This window comes from Rattus norvegicus, chromosome 10, assembly GCF_021556685.1.
Source record: "Rattus norvegicus strain SHRSP/BbbUtx chromosome 10, alternate assembly SHRSP_T2T, whole genome shotgun sequence".
In the NCBI taxonomy this organism is placed as follows: domain Eukaryota; kingdom Metazoa; phylum Chordata; class Mammalia; order Rodentia; family Muridae; genus Rattus; species Rattus norvegicus.
Window position 1 is genome coordinate 96,668,420 of NC_141543.1, and position 25,547 is coordinate 96,693,966.

The following is a 25,547-nucleotide window of genomic DNA, read 5'->3' on the forward strand; positions in this document are numbered from 1 at the left end:
CAGATGGCCAGGGAGCTTTAGGGATCTGCCCGTCACCGTTTCCCCAGCCCTGGGATTCAAAGTATGTTTGTGTTCTTCTACCCATTTTTAGGGTTGAATTCATGTCCTCCCACTTTCCAACTGGCCCCATCCCCCTAATTTCTTTTTTCTTTTTTCTTTTTTTCCGGAGCTGGGGACCGAACCCAGGGCCTTGCGCTTGCTAGGCAAGCGCTCTACCGCTGAGCTAAATCCCCAGCCCCTCCCCCTTATTTTAACATGAGAGGTGACATGAAGTCCAAGTATAGGATCTTTTGAGCATTTTGCAATTTGAATTTGAAAAGGACCTTCAAAATTAGTAAACAGTGCTGAGCCTGAGCCTTCTGCCCGCTCTGAACTCACCTGTCCATGAGAGGGCTGGTGAGGAGCTGCCCCGAGAAACAGCTCAGCCACCTGCTGAGGGAGATGAGAGACTTGGCTTCTGAAATACAGGATGCTGGGAACTTACAAGAACCCTGAGGTCATTTCACAGGAGCTGTGGAGCTGCCATGGTGTGACTCCGGCCTGGGACAGAAGTCTCAACTGTGTGCTGTGCATCTGAGGTTTCCTCAGACATACTGGGAATGTGTCACCACGATTCCTGGTCATCTTTAAAATTCAATCAGAGCTGCATGTGATCGTGTGTGTGTGTGTGTGTGTGTGTGTGTGTGTGTGTGTGTGTGTGTGAAATCGGGAGCAGACTTCAGTAGCTGTGGGCTGGGAATAAACACCCGATTGGTATGCCAGGGATGTGCTATTCATAGCCCTGCCTTGCAGCTCTGAGCCCTGCGTTGGCCCCAGCTGTGGGTTGAGTGTCCGCTGCCTCCAGGAGGTCCAGGCTCATTGAGGTGAGACTGGAAGAAGTATCATCTGGCCTCAGGACTATGCCTTTGGTCTTGGGCTTCCTTGTGAACTTTACCAGCACTGCCCTGGATTCTAACAATATATCCTCCTGCTCCCCCCCTTTGGTTATAAATGTGGTCCATGTAGAAGATGAAATGGTCCCAGGCTCCCATAACCCAAAGCCCAGCGGAACATCGCTCAGGTACTGGAATTCAAGGGTGAGTTGAAAATTCAGAACCTCCAGGTTATCGTCACCCTGAAATAGTGTGGTGGCTCAGAGTTTGGACAGTGAGAAAAGTACCACGGGCCTCAAAACCCATTTTGTATTTCTCTTCCCATACCTACCTGCTCCCTGAAAACATGGGAACTTGTAACCTTTAACTAGAGGTATTGTTTAAACACACACACACACACACACACACACACACACACACACAAAGGTGGTTTACTGCTGTTCATACAATTAGGCACTCTACTTTCTTTCCTTCAATATTCCTTTGCTGTTACTTTTCAAGAATACTGTCTAAATGTGGTTTAAGGGTATACTGTATCAATATGTCACAATGTCTTTGACTTTTCTTTTATTTCTCTGTGTGTGTGTGTGTGTGTGTGTGTGTGTGACAGAGAGAGAGACAGAGAGAGACAGAGAGAAAGAGAGAGAGAGAGAGAGAGAGAGAGAGAGAGAGAGAGAGAGAGGGAGAGAGAGAGAGAGAGACTGGACTGATGAGACTGGAATTGCCAGCTTGGAAGGTCTGAACCGTCCAGAGGTTTTTGTCACGTTGCCAAATTCCTTTGCAGACAGTTTGCGCCACACTGCCCTTCCAGGTGGGACAGGAAGGCATCTCTGTCACAGCAGGATCACCAAGCCACCTGTGTCACCAGCATCTGGCACAACACTGCTCAGGAAGTTAGTGACACTCACTGCCAATATCAACCATTATTTTAGAACCTTAGCCAATTTGGTAGGCTGAAGTTAACGCACATGTGAACTTACATTTATTGAGGCTACATTTAAGATACGTCTGCTAGTCACCTGGACGCCTGTGAAACGGTGTTAACTCCCTTTCCCCTTTCCCTTGTGTGTTCACGTGTAAATTTTTTTAAAAACTTGATTTCTTGGAGCTTCTGGATATTATCTTGGTCACATTTGTCCCAAATCTCCTCCAAGGATGATTCAAGTCACTGGCTCATACTCCGGAAAAGGAACTCAGGGCACACTATAATTGGGGGATGAGGGACCCCACTACAACGGCTGGAACAGATCCCCAGTGGACCCTGACATAAAGACACGTCCTGGGTACCGAGGGGGACTTATATAAACTTTATGTTTCACTCATGGAGAACCCTGTGTGTGTCCGGCACTGGACTATGTTCTATTCCACTGAGTCATCACAGAAATGCAACACAGCAGGATTCTTCATCTTTGTTTTAAGGTGAGAGAGCTGGAGTTTTGGAGGGACCGTGTGACCACCGGGACCCCACTGTTTGGAGGAAGAGGGGAATTAGAGTTTTGGAACTGCAGACTGCTCTAAGGTTTGTGCCCTTCCCTCCTGGAGATGCTCTGTCCCTTGAACCCTGAGGCTAGGTTGGCACCACAGGCTCATGGGTCCTCAAGTCCCAAGCCATCCAGGCACCCCTGATTCTTCTGTGTGTGCTCAGCACCATGTTTAAACGGATCTCACTTAAGCTGGAAGGCTGCTGTCTTTGGTTGGTAACAAGGTGTGGTGCCCATGGTTTCTCTCATGGAAGCTTAGCTGTGTCATGCCATCTTCGCTGAGTCCTAAGGAGGCACCACTGCAGGAGAAGGTGGCAGGGTTAGCTGGAGGCATGGTGTGGGCCTTCCGATGCCAGCTCAGGCTTGAAACTCAGAGAGGAAGGCTCCACTAAGCCACTCCTTTGAAACGAAGCCGGCTTTCCCTTTGAAGCTATTTCTTACACATTAAAAGATCTTGCTGGTGTGATTGCCCTGGATCTCAAGTGAAGAACTCCCTGAGGGGGGTGAGCTGTCTGCCACCCATGGACATCAATCCTCCTCTCCCGATGGGTGTGTGGGCACTATAGCCTGGCAGGACCTCCCCAGCACTGCGGGCTGGATCTCCTCCTCCCAGCCCTGAGTCTACTCAAAAGCAGGCAGTCATTCTCTTGGTGTAATGGGAGAGAGAGAGAGAGAGAGAGAGAGAGAGAGAGAGAGAGGAAAAACGATCAACTCCACCCACTCCTTTTCCCACCAGCCTCTCTTGGAGGCTGCTGTCAAAGAGTTTACTTTTGAGCCTTCCAAATATTTCGCTTAAAGGTAAGTCTCCAACTCACAAAAGCAAAGATAGCTGAAAGTCACAGTTTCCATAAGGTGCCAGCATGCTTCAGTCCGTGAGGACCGCGGTGGCAGCCACAGTCCTTACCTGCTCCCAGGAGTCCTGATGTCTTTGTGGACAGCTGTGCTTTCTGCCTGCTTCTCTCCCCAGATAGTCTTGGGCTGTGCATTTCTGGGCTCACTGTCAACCTCCCCAGGTTTGGTCTCCTCTTCCTTGATAAAATCTTTGTTGCTTGTGCCACTGAAAGGTGCAAAAGCTTTTCAATAACTTTTTCTTTTTTTAAGCAAACACTTTCTATATCCAAAAAAAAAAAAAAAGAAAAAAAAAGAAAGCATCAAAGAGGGTGGAAGGTGGTGTGTGCGTGGGGGTGGGGGTGGTGGTGGTGGTGGGGGTGGGGTGGAGAGTTAAGTGCACCAAGCCAAGAAGTCAGAGAAGAGAGGGGCTTGAAATCTAGTTTGCCCCTTTATAGCCATGAAAGCGTGGGTACAGCTCTCCGAGCTTCAGTTTCCCTACCAGAAATACGGAAATACTGGGACTACTTCCTAAGGTTTCAGACTCCACGATTCCTGCAGGGAGGGGTACAAGGAACTCTTCCTTTTATTTAAAGAAAAAAAAACACCCCAAGATGTAGGAGTATGGGTCTTTGTGGGGCCCACGGAGGCCAGAAGAAGGTGTCAGATGCCTGGAACTGGGTTACAGGGTTGTGAGTGACTCGATGTGGATGCTAGGAACCGAACTTGTGTCCTCTGGGAGATCACCAAGTGCTCCTAACAGCTGAGCCATCTCTCCAGCTCCTCTTTTCCTCTTTCTATAAAGTTTCTATCTTCCTACCTGAGGGTGCTGATGCCGCTGAGGAGACACTCGGTGCACAGTTACACTCGCCCCAGCACTCACTAGGTTTTGTAGCAGTCTATCTCCCTTACCGTATGTTAGCCTCAGGCATGCCCTAAGAGAAGGTTCCGAGCGCCTGGGAACCTTTGTCCTTCCACATGTCCATCCACCTCCCTGGAAGACAGTGGCCCCCCGTGGACCAAGTTCCCAGTGAACACTCATGTGGAGCCAGGTTTCTAGTTGGCACGGACAGCTTCAAGTAGCTTCACATGTATTCAGCGTCAGTGCGCATGAATGGGGAGAAGGGTTCCTTATTTTCCAAGCATCTCCACAAGTTCTTGGGTTCACAAGGCAGTTCAATCATCAACACCTGCACCCCATCCCCGAAGAGAATTTCCCTGGCTCACCCCTGTTTTAAAGACTCAGATATTTCACAAGTAGATGTGACTGGGAGTCAGCACAGGGCTGAGGCTGGGATGGAGCCTTGACTGGTGTGTGAGAGTCCAGGCTTCCCCGGCATGTGAAGACAACTGGATTTACGTGCCCGACTGTAGTCTGTGGTTGCGGGAATAGTTTCCACTCAGACTCAGGAAGGCATGAAAGTTCTCCTTGGCGTCCTATGAAACCCAATTTAACTCAATGATCAGGCCAACGGATTTCTCACCAGAAACAGAGAACGGAACCCCTCAGGGAGGGGATACCCAGGGAGGAGAGAGATGGTGGCAGCACTGGGCCAACTTAGGGCAAACAGATGCTGCTATGGGCGTAGCCAGAGACGGGAGGAGAGTGTGTCCCTCAGAGAGCATGGGGTGTGAAGAGATGTGATTTCTCTGAGAGGGGAAGTGGGGAAGGATGGCGGGAGGGAGGGTCTGGTGCCTGTGGCAGTACCTCAGCGGCTGGAGTTGTGTTGGTTGAAGCCAGAGGCTTCTCCCTCACCAGAGGACTCTTCCAAGCTCTTAGAGATCAAAATCTGCTTCACACCTCTCAGCCAGCAGAGGCAGAAGTTGGGGTGTTCTTTTGTTAAAGTTTATTTAGAACTGTATTTTTTGTCAGTAGTATGTGTGTGTGTGTGTGTGTGTGTGTGTGTGTGTGTGTGTGACATATGGGGCTGGTATGTGGAGGTCAGAGGACAATTCCAAGCAATCAGCTCTCCCCTTACACCTTTACCTGGGTTCTGGGGATTGAGCTCAAATCGTCAGACTTACATGGCCTATGCGCACACACGCAGTGTCTACCCAGCCAGCCGTCTCGCTGGCCCAGACACTGGCCGTATTCTTACACACTGAAGAAGAGAAAGAACTGAAAGGAGGAGAGGCCTGGAGCTCAGGCCAAGTGAGCAAGTCAGGACCCCGCCCAGAGGTCCTGGAGACACGTCATTGTGATCTCAGCAGAAGAGTCAGCCGTCTTCCACATCCCAGGAGGGGAAAATGTCTCACAGCCCTGACACCCACACTTGCTCCATCCAGATTGATATGGGGAGAGACCTTTCCTTCCACAGGGCCTTCCCAGTCAGCACCAACCAAAGGTCTGGTTTTATGCCCACCAAGTGCTTTGTCTCTACCTTTTCCAGTGCCTTTATTCCTGGTTTTTAATCATCTCTAATATTTAAATATTGGAGACATCGTTAATCTTTTTCTCTTTCGGTGGACCGTGAATTCCGTAAGGGAGCTGGTCTCTGAGCCAGCCCCTGTGCCACCCGCCATGGTCCAGGAGTGGTGATAATTGCCTGCAATGATTGACAGGGCTTAAGAAGATGCCTTTAGCCCAAACTACGGGGAACATTAAAATTAGAATTAATTTTTAATCTAAAATGCTCATTTGATCTAAAAGTTGCTTTTGATATTTGGAAAGCTGGTTTCTTTTACTCATAGCATTGGATTTCTTAAGTGATTTCCCAAACTGTTACTATTTTTTTTATTGACTTCTCAAACTTAAGTAATGAAGCTGAATGTTTGGGGAGCAGAGGTTAGGGATTGGGGAGCAGTGGTTAGGGATACCGACTGCTTCTGAAGAGGACCCGGGGTCTGTTTCCTAGCACCCGCATTAGGAACCTCAAAACCATGCTTAACTCCAGGTTCAGGGACTTGACACTCTTTTCTGGCCTTTGTGGGCATCAGCATACACATAGTGTGCATAATTTCTGACGTGCGCGCATACACACACACACACACACACACACACACACACACAACTTAACATCTAAATATTGTTTTGCCAGGCCTACTGGTGAAAAACAAAAAACAAACAAACAAAAAACACCACTGTTAGTGGGGCCAGAATCCTGCTCCCCATCCTTTGGAAGTCTGAACCTTGTTTTTTGTAGCTGTGAAACAGGATTATTCACATCTTGTTAGGTTATAGGAATATTCACTGATAATGTATATACATGGTCTGATTTGGTATCTGGTGCCTATCACCTACTGAAACTGGCGGGTGCTTCACTCGTAAGCATACAGTACCACCGGTAGTGGTAAGAGCGTTTCCACCAGACCGCTGAGACGCATTGTTACCGAGCTTTGGGGTTAATAATTTGTGCAGAAGCTCTTGTTCCTGGGTAGCTCTTGTTGATTCTCTCTCACAAGCTTTCTTGTAAAACAAACAAACAAACAAAAACAAAACAAAACAAAAAAACCCCAAAAGGCAAATAGCAAGTCCTTTTATAATTTGTTCAACAAATACCTCTGTGTCTTCGTTATATGATAATTTGAGGGCTCCCAAGAAAAAGTAAGACATCTTAGCTATGATCTAATATGGCTGCACTGTGGGCCTTTGCCTTGCAAGTGCCCTTGAGGGTCAGAAGGAAGCAAACTCACGGGAAGTGTTTTCTCTGCCTGTGTACTTAGTCACAAAGGAGGTGGCCTCAATGATATAGTTTATGTACACAGATTTAAGAGTTCCAGATGCCGTGTAGACCAGCTTTTTAATCCCTTCATCTGTGTGAACAGACTGTTGGGACCTTTCTAGGATGGGTCTTCACCATGGCATGGGGCAAATACCATGAAGGAAATCTAAGCCACAGGCAGCTCAGGGAGACGAGCCTTCTACCAGTACCAAGAAGATAAATTTTTTTATGCCATGAAACTGTTACCTCATCTGCCAGTGGATTTAAGGAAGCTCGTGCTTTGTTCTGGACGACATATAGCCCATGACTTACTCCAGGGCCCAAGCATCCATGAGCCTGGAAACCAAACAGCTGCGATAGAAAAGGTATCTACCCTCGGTTCTTTTGATACTGCCAGGGAGCTGTCATTGGTAGTTCGTAATTTGATCAGGAAAGGGGAGAAAGTAGAAGTCTCCTATGTACACCACTGAGAATCAAGCCCAGGCACCTGTTAACTGCCCAGCTCCTCGAGTCACCTGCTCTGCACAGACAGACCCAGTGCTGGACGGGCAAACAGCACGAGAGAGGAAAACACAGCCCCGAGTCTCTGTCTTTCCCGCTGCCACCGTCACTGCTATCCCTAGTGCCCAAGAGGGGCAAGATTCCGAAGCCCGCTCGATGCCTCTTGGAGCTTTATTGCTCCCTTTGGATCATGGGAAGGATTTCAGCTTTGCTGCGAGAGTTGGCGTTGCCTGGGTTTAATAGGCAGCTTTCTGTACAGCACGAATAATAGGTCGCAACTATTAGCCTATTTGAGTGTGCTAGAAGTGTATGTTGTCTCACACACCCAGAGGAGATCTTAATTAAAGCCTAATTATGTGCCATAAATATGTTTTATTTTGGAACTCAGGAGGTGGAGGTTTTCGATTTGGGGAAATGTGAAGCCTAATAAGGAGGCAGAAAAGGGAGCCATAAATACCCACTGCGCCCTTTAATTTGTTCCTCCTCAGCATGGTCCTGGCTGGATTTTTCAGTTTCAGAGTGTGTGCTTTCGGAACCGCTGGCCTGGCGTCACCCGCTCGGGGTGGCCTTGGCCAAGGGTAGCATCAGACCCAGAAGAGTGTGCTGGTTTGTGATGGTGGTGTTCCAGAGAGTATCCGACACAAGCGTTCAGAAATCAAGAGGCATCTGCAGAGATGACGAGGTTTTATTTTCATACACTCCGTTTTTCACTAGTAGACGCCCACCTCAAGGGAAGTCAGCGGGCTGTCTCCTCTTCCTGTCCCCCGCACACCACGCACCCTTGGTGTTGCTCTGGCTTACTCCTGTTCACCTGCCTTCTGCTTCCCCCACTCCCTGACTCTTTCGTGCTGTGTGCCTCTAGGGTGACTTACCACATGAGGTAAATTTTACTGGGCCTTCTGGGGCCTGGTAGGCACAGCACAGGGGTCTCAGCTGGAGTCGGTTGGGAGACAGGGAAGTAGCAGAGAGATGCTGGAGACCCCGGCAAGGGGCTTGGTGGGCCTGAGGGCGGGCTGGTAAAGGGGGGAAAGATGACAGGAGGAAGGGAGGTGGAAGGGCTCTGAGCCCCTTGGGAGGCCGGTGGAACTAGGGGCAGGAGGAGGCAGCAGTATTTGGTACTGGGCTGCTGGGCCGGGGTGAAAGCAAAGACGGAGCAGAAAGGGGAATATTCAACACAGAACAGGGGCTGCTCGCCGCTGTCACCTGTACGGAAGAAAGAGAGCAGTCAGGACGCAGCATTCACGGGGCAAGGACACTTAAAAAAGTCTGTGAATGAATGAAAACTCCAAAAAAGGGAGGGGTGTCTTTGTGGGGGGAGGGCTGTGTCTGGTGTCAAGGGTGTGAGCAGACCTGGCTCCTGCCCAGGAGGCATCTTGCTCAGGTTTGAGTCACACAAGGAGCGAGCCCGTCAATGCACGGCACCACCTTCAAACCATTTCATGCAGCCCTGGCAGATGTAGGAAAGTGCTTCCCAGGCAAGCTCCCGAGAGCATCCTGAGGCAGCCGTGTGGAAGCTTCTGCTGTGTTCTCATCTCCCACAGTCAGCCAAACGAGCTGCTCTGGCAGCAACAGATGGTGGCCTGCAGGGTCTCCCTTCCAGCAAGTTCTCTCCCCTGCTTCTCCAGCTGCACCCCTCCACCCCGCCCCCGGCCTGGTACAAAGCTGAGGTCATACCCTAACACCCTAACCTGGCCTTTCTGCTGCAGAAAGGAGAGAGAGAGAGAGAGAGAGAGAGAGAGAGAGAGAGAGAGAGAGAGAGAGAGAGAGAGAGAGATGGGTTCATGGGGACAGAGCAGCAGCTTGGGGGAAGGCAGGTGGACCAGAGAGGTGAAACTAATGGCTGCTCACTAACCTCACACTCTTAACTGCCAACCTCGATGGAAGTGGTGTGTGTGCCTGATGGAGTCAGGACCCAGAGTGCCTCCCTCGTGCCTGCTACCAGCCAGCTAGGTCACCTTGAGTCAATGGCTTATATTCTCAAAACCTGTTGCCTCATCTGTAGTCTGAAGCAGGTGATGTCTGCTGTCTGGAGCCTTGTTCCCCTCTAGACCAGCCCTATAAACACTGCGCGAGATTGTTTTGGAAATACAGTCTCAGCTCATCCACACCCCAGGAGTCAGTGAGCTTTGGTGTTTGGTGAGCAAGGCTGGGGAAAGATGCCTAATTCTCTGCTGGGAGACTCCTCTGTGCACCTTGGTCAGGACAGTACACACACACACACACACACGTGCACGCACGCACACTCGCGCATTTTTCCTGACATACAAACACTGCTAGGGTTTGGATTAGAGCCCTCTAAAGGTCTGCCTGTTAATAGTTCATGGCTCAGGATGGCCCTATTGGGAAACAAAGGCTTGTGGGAAGTCCTCAGGTCAATAGAAGTGTGTTCTCAATATGGACTGTGGGACCCACATGATCTTGGACTGAAACCCCCAAAACTCTGGGTCAAAATCAACATTGTAAGCTTAAAAAAGTATATTGTGTGTGTATTACAGGGTGTGGGATTGGGGGGCAGGGGTGTCAGAGGACAGCTTTCAGGAATCCATTCTTTCCTCCTACCATGTGGGTCCCTGGGATTGAACTCAGGCCATCAGGCTTGGTGGCAAGTGCTCTTACCCCACTGAGCCAACTCACCAGTCCCCCCAAACAATGTTCCATAGGTCAGCCGCCTCGTGTATGTCATTAAAACTACATGACGCTAACAGGAGTGGTGTAGAACCCCCACAGTGAGTCTTAGTGCCAGGCAACTTTGTGAGATGCTGCGGCTGACATCAGTTCTGATTCTAAAATGATTGATCAGAACTGTAACCACCCAATAGGCATCATTGCCTACAGCAGGGGGGGGGTCTCCGTCCCACAGAGGGTCAAGAGTGTCCTGTTAGACTGGAGCAATTTATAATTCTCACATTTTTCCCTGGGTGTGGTCCTTGCCGGACTTTCTGTCCCCCATCACCCTTGTTCTTACAGTTTCAACCACCATTTGCTCCCTAAGGTTCTTGGGGTCTGACTAGCAGTCGGCAGTGCTCTGACTAGACGTGGACATCCCAAGGTTCCTAGGCCTTTCCATCTGGCTATCTGGGCTACACTTTGTGAAGGCCACCCCATGGAATGGGACCCGTTCTCTGCTTGCTTCCTGAGCCTTGGCAAAGCCACCTCCATTGTCTTAGCTGTCCTGAATGGATCTCGGAGTTTTCCTTGATTTTTCTTTTGCTCTGATCTACACAACTAATTCACCAAGTTCTCCCAGGCTTACATCCTTAAACATTTCAATCCCTCTGTCCAACCTTCATTTCTGTTGCTGTGATAAAATATCCTGAAATAACTTAGTGGGAAAAGGGTTCATTTTAGCTCACACATCCAGGTTACAGTCTGTAACTGCAGGGAAGCGACAGGGGCAGGAGCTGCAGGCAGGAGACCATGGCATCCACAGTCTAGGGTGGAGAGGAATGAGTGGATACACATGCTCGCTTGGATGCTTGTTCATGCTCAGCTTGGCTTCACTCTCACACAGGTCAGGACCCAATGCCTAGGGAATGGTGCCTCTCATAGGGGGCTGAGTCTTTCCACATCATGACAGTCTCCCACAGACATACCTACAGGTCAACCTGACCCAGACAAGTCCTCACTGAGACCAAGGTGACAGCCAGTTCATGTCTTTTCTATTTTTTCGTTCTAGGTAAAGGTGTTCTCATTCCTTCCCAGACTCTCGGAAAGTGCCTCAGCTGCATCTGGCTTTCCTTGGTTGCCTGACCAGTCCCTTCTCCATATTGTAGCTACTATCGAAGCCTGGTTGTATTCCTGAACGTGCTGGGTAAATGGATGACTTCACCGACAAACCAACACACTTTTTATAACTAATCTCAATGCCTCTCACATCCCAAACGAAAGTTGCTCTGGCCAAGCACTGTCCTCATAGAGCTACCAGGCCTAGAAACACAGACTGCACTGGGAGTGGGCTTCATAAACTGGGGGTATCTGGGGGCCAGTGTTTTCCTGAGGCGTAGCCAATACCCGGCAACTTAACCCTCCTGTCTTCATGGTAAAGGAGACAGCACTGCAGCTCCATGTTACTGAAGAGGCACTGAGAGCTCTGGAGTAGCACCGGCATTCCGAGCCTCGATGTCGTATCATCAGCAACAATGGGTTGAGAATTAGGATGCCCTCTATAAAGCCAGGAGGATTCATTTATATATTTTTGTTTGTTTGTTTGTTTGTTTCTGGCTTGGACAGACAGCTTGGAAAGTTGTTGGGCGTCAGCTGGACTTGTCGAGAAACCCATTAGCCTTAGCCTTTCTGAGAAAATCTTCAATAGCATTTATTTGCAAGGCAAACTATGAAGATTTAGGATTTGCCCCGAGACTCCTCTTCCACACTGCTCTTTAAATAAACATTTCCTAATCCAAAAGCAACCACATCTATTTTAGACTTTTATCTTTTGAAACCTAAGTTCACTGCTTTTCCTGAGTTTTACAAGAACAAGTCTTCAAGATAAGGCACAGTAAGGCACTCTCGGTCTGCCTCCTCCTACCTATCTGAATCTAGTAATGACTACACGACCAACTGAATGATAAGTGAGGGGCATTTCCGAACACTTGGCTTTGTTTTAAAGGGCAACATTTTGGAAGCAGGCTCCCAGGACTGCATCCAGATCCACTTTCCTGGAACATAACTAGAGCAGCTTCTGCTCAAACTCCAGGTAAAGTCAGAGAGCAGGAGCCAGTTCAGGGGCTGCCCGCAGGCTTTCCCTGGAGTCAAGCACGCTGCAGGACAGCAGGTGCTATAACCCCTCATCACAGTGACCTTTGGGTGCCTTTGTATGCCTTGGGAAGGAGACACAGCTCTTTTCCAAGCCAGGCTGGGACTGAGAGAGGTCTTGGAAGCCCCACAGACCCCCGTGGGCTGTTTCTGTACTCGTTGGGTCTGCTGAGTGCTCTGTGGCTCACGGAATTCTGAACTGGTGTGCAACCCTGCCAGGCTTCCTTCCCATTCTACACCAGGGCTCACCTTGAAGGAGAACTGTTGGACCCAACTCATGTCAGACCCTGCTGCGCCTTGACACCCTGCCTAAACTCTCTCTGTCTTGTTGGAGATGATGGATATCTCTGGCTTGGGGAATGAAGTCTGGTTATCTCTCTTGTCCTATTCAATGTTTCTGCTGTGGAAGTTCAGAATGTAGTAAAAGTGCACGGGAGAGGTTAATTTTTTCCTTTGAGATTTATTCTAGGTTAATGTGTATGAGTCTTTCATCTGCATGTGCACCGTGTATGTGCACACCTAGTGCCCAGAGAGGCAAGGAGGGGGCGCTAGCGCCCCTGGAACTGAAGTTGGATGGCTGTGAGCACCGTGTAGATGCTGGCCATCAAACCTAGGTCCTCTGCAAGAGTAACAAGTGCTTCTAAACACTGGGCCATCTCTCCAGCCCCCTGTGAGAGAGTTTTGAAGATATACCTCCAGGGGTTGGGGATTTAGCTCAGCGGTAGAGTGCTTGCCTAGCGAGCGCAAGGCCCTGGGTTCTGTCCCCAGCTCCGAAAAAAAAAAAAAAAGAAAGAAAAGAAAAAAGAAGATATACCTCCAATTTTTATAAAGTTAATAACTCCATTAAGGGGAGAAAAGGGCAAATTTTAGGCACAGGGAATAAAGTTCGTGAGTCGGTGCTTCTTACCATAGATTCTCCTGTGCCACAGTCTGTTGAGCGGTCAGCACTGCTTAACCGCAGAATGTGTATTTATCACTGAGCCTTTGTGTTCTACCCAGCACACCGATTCTGTTTTTACCCCTTCATTCCGCATTTTACAGGGTGACAAAGCTGAGGAACAGAGAAACTCCCTGCCAAAAGATTCATAGCGAATAAGAAATGGGGGCCAGGGTGAGAGCCCAGGCATTTGTTTCCTAAGCACTGTCCCATGAGCAGCAGATGCCACTATCCCAAGAGGGCTGAAGGGGAGCACTGGGGCCAGCTTGTCCAGGGGCAGCTGGTGGGACGTCTGACTTCCTTTGGCCAGCCTGCAGGGAGCAGTGAGAGCATGGGGTCATCTCTGTGAGAAACCTCCTTGGAGAGGGCACAGACTGGGCTTAGGCTATCAGCCGCCATGTTGTGTTCCCAGTTCACACACAGGAAGTCGTCTAGGATGTAGACACAGGTTGTCGTCGTGCAGTTACGACGGGAAAGCAAGCCAAACGCTCAAGCTACATATTTCGTTTGGGAAAGCCTGGCATAACACAGCACAGAAGGAGGGCTAACCTGGAAGACAGATGTCACAAAGGGGTTTCTCTGTGTCCTGAGCTTTTATCTTGCTTAAATCTGAAGTGGAAATTAGTTTTGGTGACATAATGCCGACTTTGGCTCACCCCTAAATTCTTCAGGAATGTGAAGCAGGAAACTGGATTTAGCTGGTGAATTAGATCAGCATCCAGATAATTCAGGAACCAAATCCTCTTTTCTGCCATAGCAGGTATTTATCAGAATTAAAGCATGCACTGTCGCCAGCCCCCAGCTCCCAATTTTTCATCATCAGACTCAGGTTAAATCTTTAAGCTTTCACTTTGCGATGCTAATTAGGAATTGGAAGTGTCAACACTCATTAAACCAGTGGTTCCGATCCCAGTGGTCTGCTGTTATCTAACTTTCTTTTCCTCCTTGTTCTCTTCTTGTTGAGACAAGGTCTTTCTACGTGACCCAGACTGGCCTTGAGAGATCCAACTTCAGACCTAGTCTTAGCCTCTTTCTCTCCTCCTGTTCCTCCCCTTTTAACCCGAGGCCCTGTGCATGGCAGTTAATCACTCTGGGGGTGTGGATGGAATTGGCAGACGGGGGTGGGGGTGGTGGGGGTGGGGAGTTACATCTCAGTTTGTTGTGCCCTCTCACCCGTCTCCATGGCACTGATATTAACCTCCAAATCACTGGGCTGGCTGGACAGCCACTCATAGCTCTATGGTCTTGGGTTCTGCCTAGATCGTAACAGGAAGATACAGGTGGTGGCTTGAAAACACATTTGCTGTGTCACGTCTGCTGTTTGGTGAAAAATATATCCTTCCACCAACTTGGATCTCTTGCCTAAACCCTGGTAGGTTTTAGCCTGATAATTCTTCAAGTTTGATGTTTTATAAAGTGGAAAGTGAATTAATTCCCTGCCTGTCAGTATTGTGAGTTTCACACGGCGCTTGCTCAGTCTGAAAAACATCTGTATTATTAATTAGACAGCCCAGATCACAGGATGGACCTCAAAGGTTCATTTTAATGACTTTTATCCACAGACAGCTACTAGGGTTTTAGTGAGAAGGCTATCACGCTGAATGAATGGTGTTGCATGATTTGAGCTTACACTCAGCGTATAGCGATTAAAACCCAACCTCAATTCAATGCAGTATTTGCAGAGTGACCTCACCTGCTCTACTCTGGCCTTAAGATAGGAGTGAGTAAAAAACCTGATTCCTATTAGTCTTTCAAATGAGAAATTGACTTGGAGCGTCCCCATATCTCCCCGTCCCCCACCCCACCCCACTAGGAAATAAGGAACAGGGGTTGGCGCTTGGCTGGAGAGGACAACACGACAGAAGTCAATTTGGTCTTGACTTCATTAAAGAGAATGTGGGCGGTTAATCCGAGTGAAAGGTGCCATTTTCTACAAATGCATTCAGACTTAACCAGACCGGTGGTTGCAGGACAGCGCTTTTAGGATTAGGAAGCTACTGTGATTGGGATTTTAATGACTTGCGTGATGTTTGCTATTTCGAATTCTTCAGCAGTTAAGTTTGGCTCCTTTCCCAGGAGGCAGACCTTTCTGCCTAGTTATCCCAATTTGCGTGTGGTTCCCAGAGGACACAGTTTTGTCCAACAGATGTTGCCTTTGATGGGAGGAGCCTGGGGCATTCTAAACTTTCCATTTGAGCTTCTTGTTAGATAGTGAGTCTCTCCTGCCCCAAACAGAGGGCTGGCCTTTGCTTCAAAGGCAGCATAAGAGTGAATTATTTACCAAATCACACAAAAGGAAGGATTTATCAAGTTCCCTGAGAGGACAACCCTGGGACTGGAGGACTTTATTACTCTTGCTCTCAGCTGTAAATAATGTCATTCAGATGCTTTTGAAAGCTCTTCTTCCTTAGTAATAAAACTTGATACCTGGGGCCAAATGCCTTTCTCACCCCCCCTCCAACCCACCCCCATCCCCACCACAGAAGAACCATGGTAAAGAAAAGGCAGCAGCATTTGTAAGGAGTAGCACAGAACGTGGAGAACTGGGCCTGAAGATACAGGAGCATATTCTACTGAGAAATTAATTTTGTGCAGGCTCACTGGTCTTCTGAGACCTAACTGGGCACTTGGCAAGTCCTAGGTTAGTCAACCCCACCTGTTTGTTGTCATTGTTAAGACTGGGATCTCAGTAAGGAAGCCACTCACCTGCAGAGGGTTTGCTGGGGCTCACTTTCTCTGGCTTCTTTAGTGTCATGGTGCCTTTGTGTTTCTGCTTGACAGATGTTTGATCAATGGCTGGAAGTTTGGGCTCACACTTAGCTGTAGGTGCTTTGGTAGCTAATCTTGCTTCGCTTAAGGAATCCTCCTCACCGGAACTCTGTGGAAATGGAAGAGGCATGAGTGTCAGTGGTCACCTTTGCTAAGCACTGGAGCAGGACACATGGGTATCAGTGGGCCCCTCAGTATCCTCTCACTCCAAGGGATCTTGTGTTTGCCACTCAGCTTGCTCTGTGGCCAGGCAGATTTTGAAGGATCCGGACCACCGACTTCGACATTAACAGGGAAGCTAATGACTCTTGTGTTGCAGGACATATTTGAGAGACTGCATTTCTGAGTCAGTTGCTGGAGCACATCATGAATGCGTTTCTGACCATTGCGTAATCTGATGACCAATAAACAGCTCATGCTCAAGGCTAGATATGAAAGGAGGTGCTTTTAAAGTGTCTGCTGTTTGATATTTGAACTGTTTTGCAGACGGTGAAGGAAAGTTCCTTATGCTAATCCATATGCTGGACAATGAAAAAGAAATTTAGATTGTGTAGTGGGGATTGATTCAATCAGATCTCAGTAATCCAAATCATTGCCCAAGACAAAGGGATCTCCTAAGAAGTCCCCTCCAGTTAGTCTTCTACAAAGAAGTCAGTATAAATCCACATGAGGACAAGTCACAATTCCTACAGTGTCAAAGCATCCCAACCCAGGTGTGCAGATACAATAAAAATTATCGGGGTTGGGGATTTAGCTCAGCGGTAGAGCGCTTGCCTAGGAAGCGCAAGGCCCTGGGTTCGGTCCCCAGCTCCGAAAAAAAAAAAAAAAAAAGAATAAAAAAAAAAATTATCCAAGTATTCAATAGTTTTACCCTTTGCCAGAATTCTCCCCATCAAAGAAACTATGCGAATGACGTAAATGACAGTCAAGACCCTGGCTCCAAGGGTGATCTGAATGCAGCCGTGTGGCTTCAGGCCCTGGCACTAGCGAGACCATGCCTTCTGTCACAAGCAAAACCTAAGGGTTTTTCCCACCTTTGGGTCTAGGGAGGTTCTCCTACATGGTGCATTAGTCCAGTGCCTGAGAATTCTCTGAAGCTGTGGTTTGTCCCGGGCCAAATTACATCCCCGGCTGTCGTGGTCCTTACTGACCTTGCTTGTCATGATTGCTGACACTCGTGGTGTTTTGTTTTGTTTTTTTTTTTTTTCATTTCAGTGGCTCCTGACTCAGGAAAAGACACTGAATAGCTCTGAGTTATTGGGTGCAACGTAAGAGAAACAGGACTATAAAAAATTCCCACTTGGGGCTGGGGATTTAGCTCAGTGGTAGAGCGCTTACCTAGGAAGCGCAAGGCCCTGGGTTTGGTCCCCAGCTCCGAAAAAAAGAACCAAAAAAAAAAAAAAAATTCCCACTTGTCAGTCTTCTGGGCAGAAAGAAGTCTGTACGTCTACAGGTGGGCATGCCATTGTTTCCCACGAGGACAAATCTTATTTTAAAATTTAGGTTTTGGATATGGCTTTCAAACAAATAGTTATTGTTGTTCCATCCATTATCAGAAAACAGGCCACCCTCAGATAAAGCGGCAGAGAAAGGAGATGGCATAATGAATCAACTGTTCTCTCTCTTTCAGTTCTGTGACTTAATAGAAATCTTTGAAAATGATTCTGAAATGTCAAAGATGAATCATGAGGTCATTTCTGAACATGAGATGAGTTCTCTATTTGCAGCAAAGTGGGTGTTTGGCAAATTTTAATTCTGATGCTAGAGACTGTCATTATGACTGGGTGATGGGAGCCAGAGTAATGGGTTTGGATCCCCAGAAGAGCAGCAGGGAGCCTAGGACAGAATTTCTTCCCAGACTGCCTGTAGGCTGAGGAGTTCACTCACGCAGGCCTTGTACTTTAGCATGTCATTTCCAGCCTGCTGCAAAGCAGCAGTGGCTCCAGGTCCGCCCACATCTCTCCCCATTCCCCCAGCCTGGCTGGAACTCCTTGCTGGCCCCAGGCGGTTGGGACCTGGGAGGGTAGGTAAAAGGCTCTTTACTGGGTAGCTGTTAAGCCTGTCAGCCTTCCTTAGACTTCCATTCTTTAGAGTACTGAAGAGGTGAAACAAAGTTTGGCCAACTAACCTGTATCGGGACTGTGCCCCAGGTACTAAGCATATCCTCTGGTTCCTCTTTCTGGTGCCATTGCCTTTATTGATAGGTGGGCATCATTCTTAAAGTCCAGAAACTGCCCCTAGAAGGGGTGTGTTGTTGACTGGAACTAGAAGGTACAATAGCAAGGCCTGTGACGCCCGCCCGCGGATGTGGTAGTGGACCTTTCCCTCTCTTGCCTCACTGAGTAACCTCAAACTTGTCACTCCAGCCTCTTAATTTTTACCTAATATTTATTTTTTAGTCTTCGTTAATGACCTGTCATACCCTTAGCCACCCTCAGCTGGTTCTGCTCATGAAAATCCATTGTCATCGGGGGCTCTGGGGCAGTGACCTGGCTTTTACGGCTAGCGATCATGTGACATGTGGTAAGTTTAGTGTGGCTCATTAGTTATTATTTTTCCTTGGGTTTCCCTCTGTGAACAACAGTTCCTACACTGGGGGGTTCCTCATGATCGAGTGAGGTAAGGCAGCCATCACTTATAATGACTCATAATAACTGATAACGAGTTACAATAACTGCATTCGAGTACCTCGTGGACGGGGTCAAGTGCCATGCCCAGGCATTCACTTCCTGCCACTTTCAAAATCAGCCAACTCCTGGGCATTCGCTATCAGCTTGACACCAAAGCGGAAAGCCTATTGGACGGATGCCATCCAACCTAGGGCTCGTGCACGGAGGAGGGTCAGTTCCTGTACGCACTCCGGTGTCGTCTCCAGACCACAGAATGCATACAGTCACGCCAGCCAGCTGAGACTCATCCAGTCTTGAGAAAATTCATTCTTTTTTCCCAAATAGTAAAGCTCTAATGTCAAATATTTAACAATATCTGGGGATTATCAAATCAACACTAATAATGTTTTTATGCAACGTGGATTTGAGAACTGTCTTTTCCTGTTATAATTTTGAAATTTACAGTTTCCATCTCCGCTCCATATGTTCCTAAGTTGAAATGTCACGTGACGGTGGAGACAGCAGCCCACTGCCGTTTGCTCCTAGGGTAGGAAACCGACTCTCAAAGTCGAAGACCAAACCCTGCCTATGCAAGGGTACTTTAATATTGGGAACTTCATGTCCTAATAAAGCTGTGTTAACTCAAATTTATTGGCAAACTATTTCTGAAGTGTTATAAATTGTGGATTTAAGGTTTTTCCAAGAAATCACCAAGTTGGTCTTCTGGCACCTTCTGAAGTCCAGAGAAAGGCTCTCAGACGGATTTGCTTAATTAGGGAAAGTCAATGCCAGGCAATGGGGAACAACTTAGTAACATAACAGCTTTTTATTTGTTTATCTTTCCCTCCTTCCTCCCTTCTCTCCCTCCTTTCTCCATGGGCTGGGGATTAAACCCAGGGCCTCCGTGTTCTGGCCAGGTAGCTCTACCACTGAGCTACACACCCTTGGTCCCAACTTCACTTGGCAACATATTGAAGGTTTCAAGTCAGAGCTCCTGGAAGGTGGGGACACCAGGGTAGGAGTCAGACGGGAAGGCGCTTCCCCCACCGTGCACGAGGGACTAGAAGCCCAGACCTGGTGCTACTGGATGTGAAATGAGATGACAAACAGGCAGGATCAGAAGATTCGTAGTTTCAAGCAGCCGGGGATGGAAAAGCCTTGGTGGGATTTTCCAACCCTTCCCTGATGGCTCCTTTCCAAGATCCAGGAAATTGGTTCTCACTTGTCCACCCCTTCATCCCTCCCTGGAGCCGTGGGGCTGAGGGCTGAGGGATGTGCACCCAGCCAGATTTTGCCATGGTGACAGAAGGCTGAGCTAAGTGGATCCTGTGACACAGGGTAGATGGGGGCAGAACTTTGTATAGGGAGGACAGATGAGGCAAAGAGGGCCGTCAGGCTGCTGCCAGGAGGAGAGATTGTATATCTATTATGTTGGGAATAACTTAAGTCTCAGCAGATTATGAAAAACTGTGGTCAGGTCAATGAACCTTGAGAGTCAACAGGGACAACCCAGGAAGGTGGTCCAGGGGACTGCACAATAGTGAGGATCCTCAATCAAGAGCGCTGTCCCCAAGGGCTGCATCAAACTGTGCCTCATGCTTACAAACCATGTCTGGGAATCGAGGGTCACTTCGTATAACCAGACCTCTGAATGGGATGTAATCAGCCACATACAAGTAAATGTAAATCCTGCTCTAAGCCGGATGTTGCTACAACGTAAAGCAGCCTAAACTTTATCTTGTGCTGATTTTGGGGACATTTCCTGAATTTCTTTTTAATATTGAATAATAAAAAGGGATGTGGACTGATGGTCTTTTGGAGGTTTCTATGGGCTGGGGCATCACCCACTCAAATCAAAGTGCTCCTTTAATCCATGTGTTCCTCACTTAAAAACATGGCCACCAGTGGTGCTAGGTCAGATGAGAATCAGTTATGAGAAGACACTGATATCCACGTGTCTTAGTCAGGGTTTTACTGCTGTGAACAGACTCCATGACCAAGACAACTCTTACAAGGACAACATTTAATTGGGGTTGCTTACAGGTTCAGAGGTTCAGTCTAGTATCATCAGTTGTGGGAGGGGAGGGAAGTGAAGCTTCAAGATTTACTTTGAGATTAACCATCCATCCATTCCCCAGGGAGAGCTCAGTGTAGAAAGCTACTGAAAGTACAACAGGACGTAGTCTTGATGCATGCTATACAGACGTATCTATTTTTCTTTCTTTCCTTTCTCTTTTTTCTCCCTCCCTCCTTCCCCTCCCTCCCTTCCTTCCTTCCTTCCTTCCTTCCTTCCTTCCTTCCTTCCTTCCTCCCTTCCTCCCTTCTTACTTTCCTTCCTTCCTACCTTCCTATCTTTGAGACAGGATCACACTGTGTGCTGGCCTGGAACTGGCTATGCAGAGCAGTCTGGCTTTGAATTCACAGAGATCTTCCTGACTCTGCCTCCCAAATTCTGGAATTAAAAGCTATATTACCACATGCAGCCAGGTGTGTGTGTGTGTGTGTGTGTGTGTGTCTGTCTGTCTGTCTGTCTGTCTGTCTCCACATTCCATAATGCCATAGGGAGGGTCAGTGGATAACTTTGTGGAATGGGTTTTCTCCTTCAACCTCTATGTAGCCTCTGAGAATCAAACTCATGACTCAGTAGGTTCATGTGGCAAATGCTCTCACCAACTGAGCCATCTCTTGACCCCTGGGTATTTCTTATAAAACGAATTAATTCTTTATGAATTTCAGAAACAGGTGTCCAGTTGACATTAGTGGTGGCCATATATTTCATGCTTTGAATTTATTGTTGTTATTATTATTATTATTATTATTATTATTATTATTTATGTGCGTGTGTGGTGTGTAGGTCAGAAGGCAACTCTTTAGTCCCTCTCCTCATACTGTGAGTTCTGAGGATTACATTCAGTTTATCACTCCCTGAGCTGAGCTATCACTGGTTGTGGTAGGGATAGGCTCTGTCTAGTGCTGCAGTGACTCTGGAGATTGGCCTGGGTTGGGTGTTCTTCAGGTGTAGTTCTGCTATATTCCCCACTCGTCTTTTGTTTCAGCTAAGAGGACCTTCTGAGAAATGAGACTCAGCCATCAACTAGAAGTTCCCCTCAAAAACCTTCCTACTCAACCTGCCAGTGCACAAAACATGGAAGGAGACTGAAAAGCATTAGTGGTGCCTGCTGGGTCTCTGGAAGGTGTGTGGGGGGGGGGAAGGGAGGGAGGGAGGGAGGGAAGAGGGGAGGAGTAATTTTGAGCTGGGGCTCAAAACTGGAGCCAGGTGAGGATGGGGGAAGGAAACTGCCATGGTAGGATTCTAGGATCCTGAGCAGAGGGTAGAGGAGGAGGGTGGGGCCAGAGTTTGAAAAGTTCTGAGATCCAAGCAGAGGATCTTAGTGAGATCTTCTTTGGAAGTCAGTGAGAAAGAACCCCATCCATGGAGCCATTTCTGAGTAGAGAACAATGTTGATTTTTATTTTATGTTCCTGTCCTTGAGAGAAATCAAGGCATTCTATAAGTGTGCCAGAGACTAATCTGTTGTTTTCATAGCTTATTCTTATAAACCACAATTATTTTCTTTATTACTCGAAGAAGTATGTATTCATATTGTAGCAATAGTGTGCAGAGTAAAGAAAGAGCTGGGCGGTAGTGGTGCACACCTTCAATTCCAGCACTTAAGGAGAACGGGGAGGCTGATACCTGAGCGTTCTAGGCCAGCCTGGTCTACAGAGTGAGTTCCAGGACACCCAGGGCTACACAGAGAAATCCTGGCTCCCACCCCAACAAAAAACAAACAAACAAACAAAAGCCAGCAATAACAGAACAGAATTGTATCGTACGGCTTCACTTAGCAGAGTTCTGCACCGATTTAGATCTTGGTGTCTATGTTTGTTTGTTTGGTCTCCCTTTGTGGCTTTGTCTGTCCTAGAACCCACTATGGAACTCAGAGAGATTCCTTCTGCCCTCTGAGTATTGGGATTAAAGGCATAAGCCACCACACCCAGCTTAACAGAACACTTCATGGTGTACTTCCTGTTAACATACTTTTCCCCACTAAGCCACAAAACTACTTCTGAGACCTAAAAATAAATAATAAGTCCTGCAATATTACCTAATATAAAGAGCATATTCAAACCCATGCGTGCCACGATGTCTTTTCAGATTATCTTGTTGGGAATGATGGTTGAACTTTCACAGCAAGTTGTGTTCCTTTAGTCCCTTAGTGTAGAGTAAGGCTCTACCCTTTTTTGTCTTTTTAGTTTTGACCTCTGTGACGAGGTACATTCAAGCTGCCTCACACAGTATCTTCTGGGTGTTCCCCATAACCAAATCCAATTCCGTCTTTTGGGATATTTATAGGCCATGTGATGTCCTTCTTTTGTATCACCAGACCAGCAGGCACATTGTTAGGTTGTCCAAATACAGCCAACTCCGTGTTTGATGTCTCAAGATAGCCAGACTATCAGAACTCTCCAAGTGAGACGCCTATGCTCCTGCTCTGTAGTTTCTGGTCACCTGGGGAATGATTCTTTGCCACTTTGGAATAAGCCTAGTCTAATTCTCAACTTCATCTCCCCAGTGATTTGAGCCTCTTTTGATATGCCCTGCCTAGATTTATACTTATATTAAGGTAGCAAAATGGTTTTATAATTCTTCCCTGGAGCTGGGGACATGGATCAGTTGGCAAAGAGATTGCTATGTGAACGTGAGGAGTTGAATTCAAATCCCCAGCACCCACACACAAAGCTGTGTGTGACAGAGTGTTGTGTAACCCAAGAGCAGGGACTGGGGACAGAGACAAGTGGCTCCTGGAGTTTGCTGGACAATCAGACTAGGTGATCAGTGATTCCGGGGCCAGGAAAAAACCTTGACTCTAAGAATGGTGGACAGAAATTGATCCCTGACACTGAATTCTGGCCCCCAAACATACATGCCCCCCAAACTCAAGTGTGTGCACAAACACAGACACACACAGACACACACAGACACACACACACACACACACACACACACACACACAGCCCTTTTATTCTCATGTCTGGGTGCTTACTTACAATGTGGTCTTTATGTTTGATTCAGTCCTATCTAAATTTTGATGCTTACATTTTTGTATCTAAAATGGGACTCGAGGCCGGCAGATGACTCAGCGGGTAAAGGTGCTAAGCCTGGCAGCCTGAATTCATTCTGAGACCCACACGGTGCAAGTAGAAAACCAGCCTCCCAGAGTTGTTCTGTGACCTCCTCATGTGTGCTCTGGGGTGCTCCCAGCAAGGAAAATAAAAATCTAAATTTAAAATAGCGAGAGTCCACTGAAGCTGTGTGGGTTTTTTTGTTTTTTTTTTTAACCGTCTTTTAAGTATTCCTTTGCTTTCTAGTACAATAAAACATTAGAGTCTATCTGGGAAGAGTTAGACATGACTGCCCTAGGTATGGTGGAGAAGGCTTGTTGTAGATACCAGGAAAAACACAGAAAGGGGTAGACTGAGCTGGGCCATGTGAGGGATGCAAGGTGAGAGAAAGAGCTGCCCACCAGGAGGGACAGCCTGGGCCAACAGACTGGCGTAGCCAAAATAGCTGAGTTATATATGGGGGCCAGAGAACTGGGGGCAGGGAAAGCCCAGCACAGTACTGGGCTGGATAGTGCAGGTAAGGGGTAGGGGCATGGTAGGTCCTCAAGGACCCGGTAATAGGTAGGGACTATGGGATGCTGGGAGAACACAGCGGCCAGAGCACACTTTAAAATGTTAATAGGTATCTTGGCCATTTGTTCCAGGTTTGAGACCTAACAGACCTTGCCTACCTTTGATATTTCTTGAGAAACGCTAATCCCTTTTGTCTGAGAAGGCTTTGTACTTTTTTTTTTTTTTTTTTTTTGAGGCAGGGTTTCATGTAGTCCTGCTGGCCACAAACCTCCCTGGTACTGTAATCACAGGCCTCCCTCATGACACCTGGCTTGAGAAGACTATTAGGAAGTGAGGATCAAACGTTCAAAACCAGCTTTGGCAATGTAGCAAGACTGTTTCAAAAGTGGTAAAGAATAAAAGAGAACAGGAAAGGGGTGTGTGTGTGTGGGGGGAGGATCAGGTGCAATACATTGCTGCTGGAGTGACATTGTTTATAAGTCCTTTCTTTGGAATAAATTAGAAAGGCATATCTTTAAAAAATCATGACTGTGTAGCAATAGTTCTAATTAAAAATCAACACTATAGGTTTTCTTCTATATTTCTATCCTGCCTATTTAAAACCTTTGCGCTTTAATTATATTACTATGTTGATTCATTTGTCTCATTCTGCAATAAATGTGAAATATTTCCAAGATTATGAGACAAATCTGACTCAGAATAAATCTTCGAGATAAAAACTTCTGGATTCTCCTTGGTTCTTTGTCTTTTGAATCTATTGCTCCGTGGATGGATGTCATAATTCTTTCATTGGCCGAGCTGAATGCTTCCAAATTTTTCCTAAGAGAAGCAGCGCTGTGTGGAGCATTTAAGCAGCTCTTTAGTTAAGCCCTTAAGTTCCTGAAAGTGGGAATTTATCTCACTAGATTAAAAGCAGCACAGAGATTTAAAATCCTTTTTGCTCCTAAATCATTCTCAAGAAACACCACAGCAGCTGTCCACGAGAATGGCCCTTTTTGTGTAACCTTTGTAAACATCGTCTTAAAAACAACAGAAACAAAACGTTGTTGTTTGGGGATCGGTTTTTGATTTTAGCCTGAAGTTTTATATGATTTACTAGGTCCATTTATCTAAGTTATTTCAAATATATACTTGACCCATTCCTGTTTTAGTTTTGATTTTTCGTTTTATTTATTTATTTTGTGTCTACATGGGCAGGGCGTGGGGGTGGGGCTCTTGTGGAGGTCAGAGGGCAACTTCAGGAGTTATTCTGCCCTTCCACCCTGTGGGTCCTAGGATTCTAGTTCAGGCCACTGAGCCGTCTCAGTGAGAGGTCCACTGTCTGCCTCTTTATTTCTTTGCTCCCCCCCCCCCCTTTTTCCGTTTTTTGAGACAGGGTTTCTCCCTGTAGCCCCGACTGTCCTGGAACTCACTCTGTGGCCTCAAACTCAGAGGTCCACCTGCCTTTAGCCTCCCAGTGCTGGGATTAAAGGCCTGTGCCACTCCCACTGGTCA

At 47.4% G+C, this 25,547-nt stretch overlaps 1 protein-coding gene and 1 long non-coding RNA gene across 15 annotated transcripts in view; one reads left to right on the forward strand and one right to left on the reverse strand.

Annotated features, from left to right (window-relative positions):
- Marchf10 (membrane associated ring-CH-type finger 10) overlaps window positions 1-25,547 on the reverse strand; it is a 141,999-nt gene that overhangs the window by 31,404 nt on the left and 85,048 nt on the right. For 9 of the 12 annotated variants that reach the window (XM_087572406.1, XM_087572408.1, XM_087572410.1 and 6 more), the window contains 2 exon segments: window positions 15,743-15,914; window positions 3,258-3,410 (listed from right to left, as the gene is read on the reverse strand). In XM_087572406.1, the coding sequence (XP_087428532.1) occupies window positions 3,258-3,410; window positions 15,743-15,914 (325 nt within the window). 12 annotated transcript variants of the gene reach the window in all.
- The window catches only part of LOC108352144 (uncharacterized), a 115,683-nt gene that overhangs the window by 20,461 nt on the left and 69,675 nt on the right, over window positions 1-25,547 (forward strand). For 2 of the 3 annotated variants that reach the window (XR_015632171.1, XR_015632172.1), the window contains exon 2: window positions 2,292-2,391. This is a non-coding gene — a long non-coding RNA (uncharacterized LOC108352144). Of the gene's footprint in view, window positions 1-2,291; window positions 2,392-11,020; window positions 11,533-25,547 lie in introns of those variants that run through there. The other variant, XR_015632170.1, reaches the window with a different exon arrangement.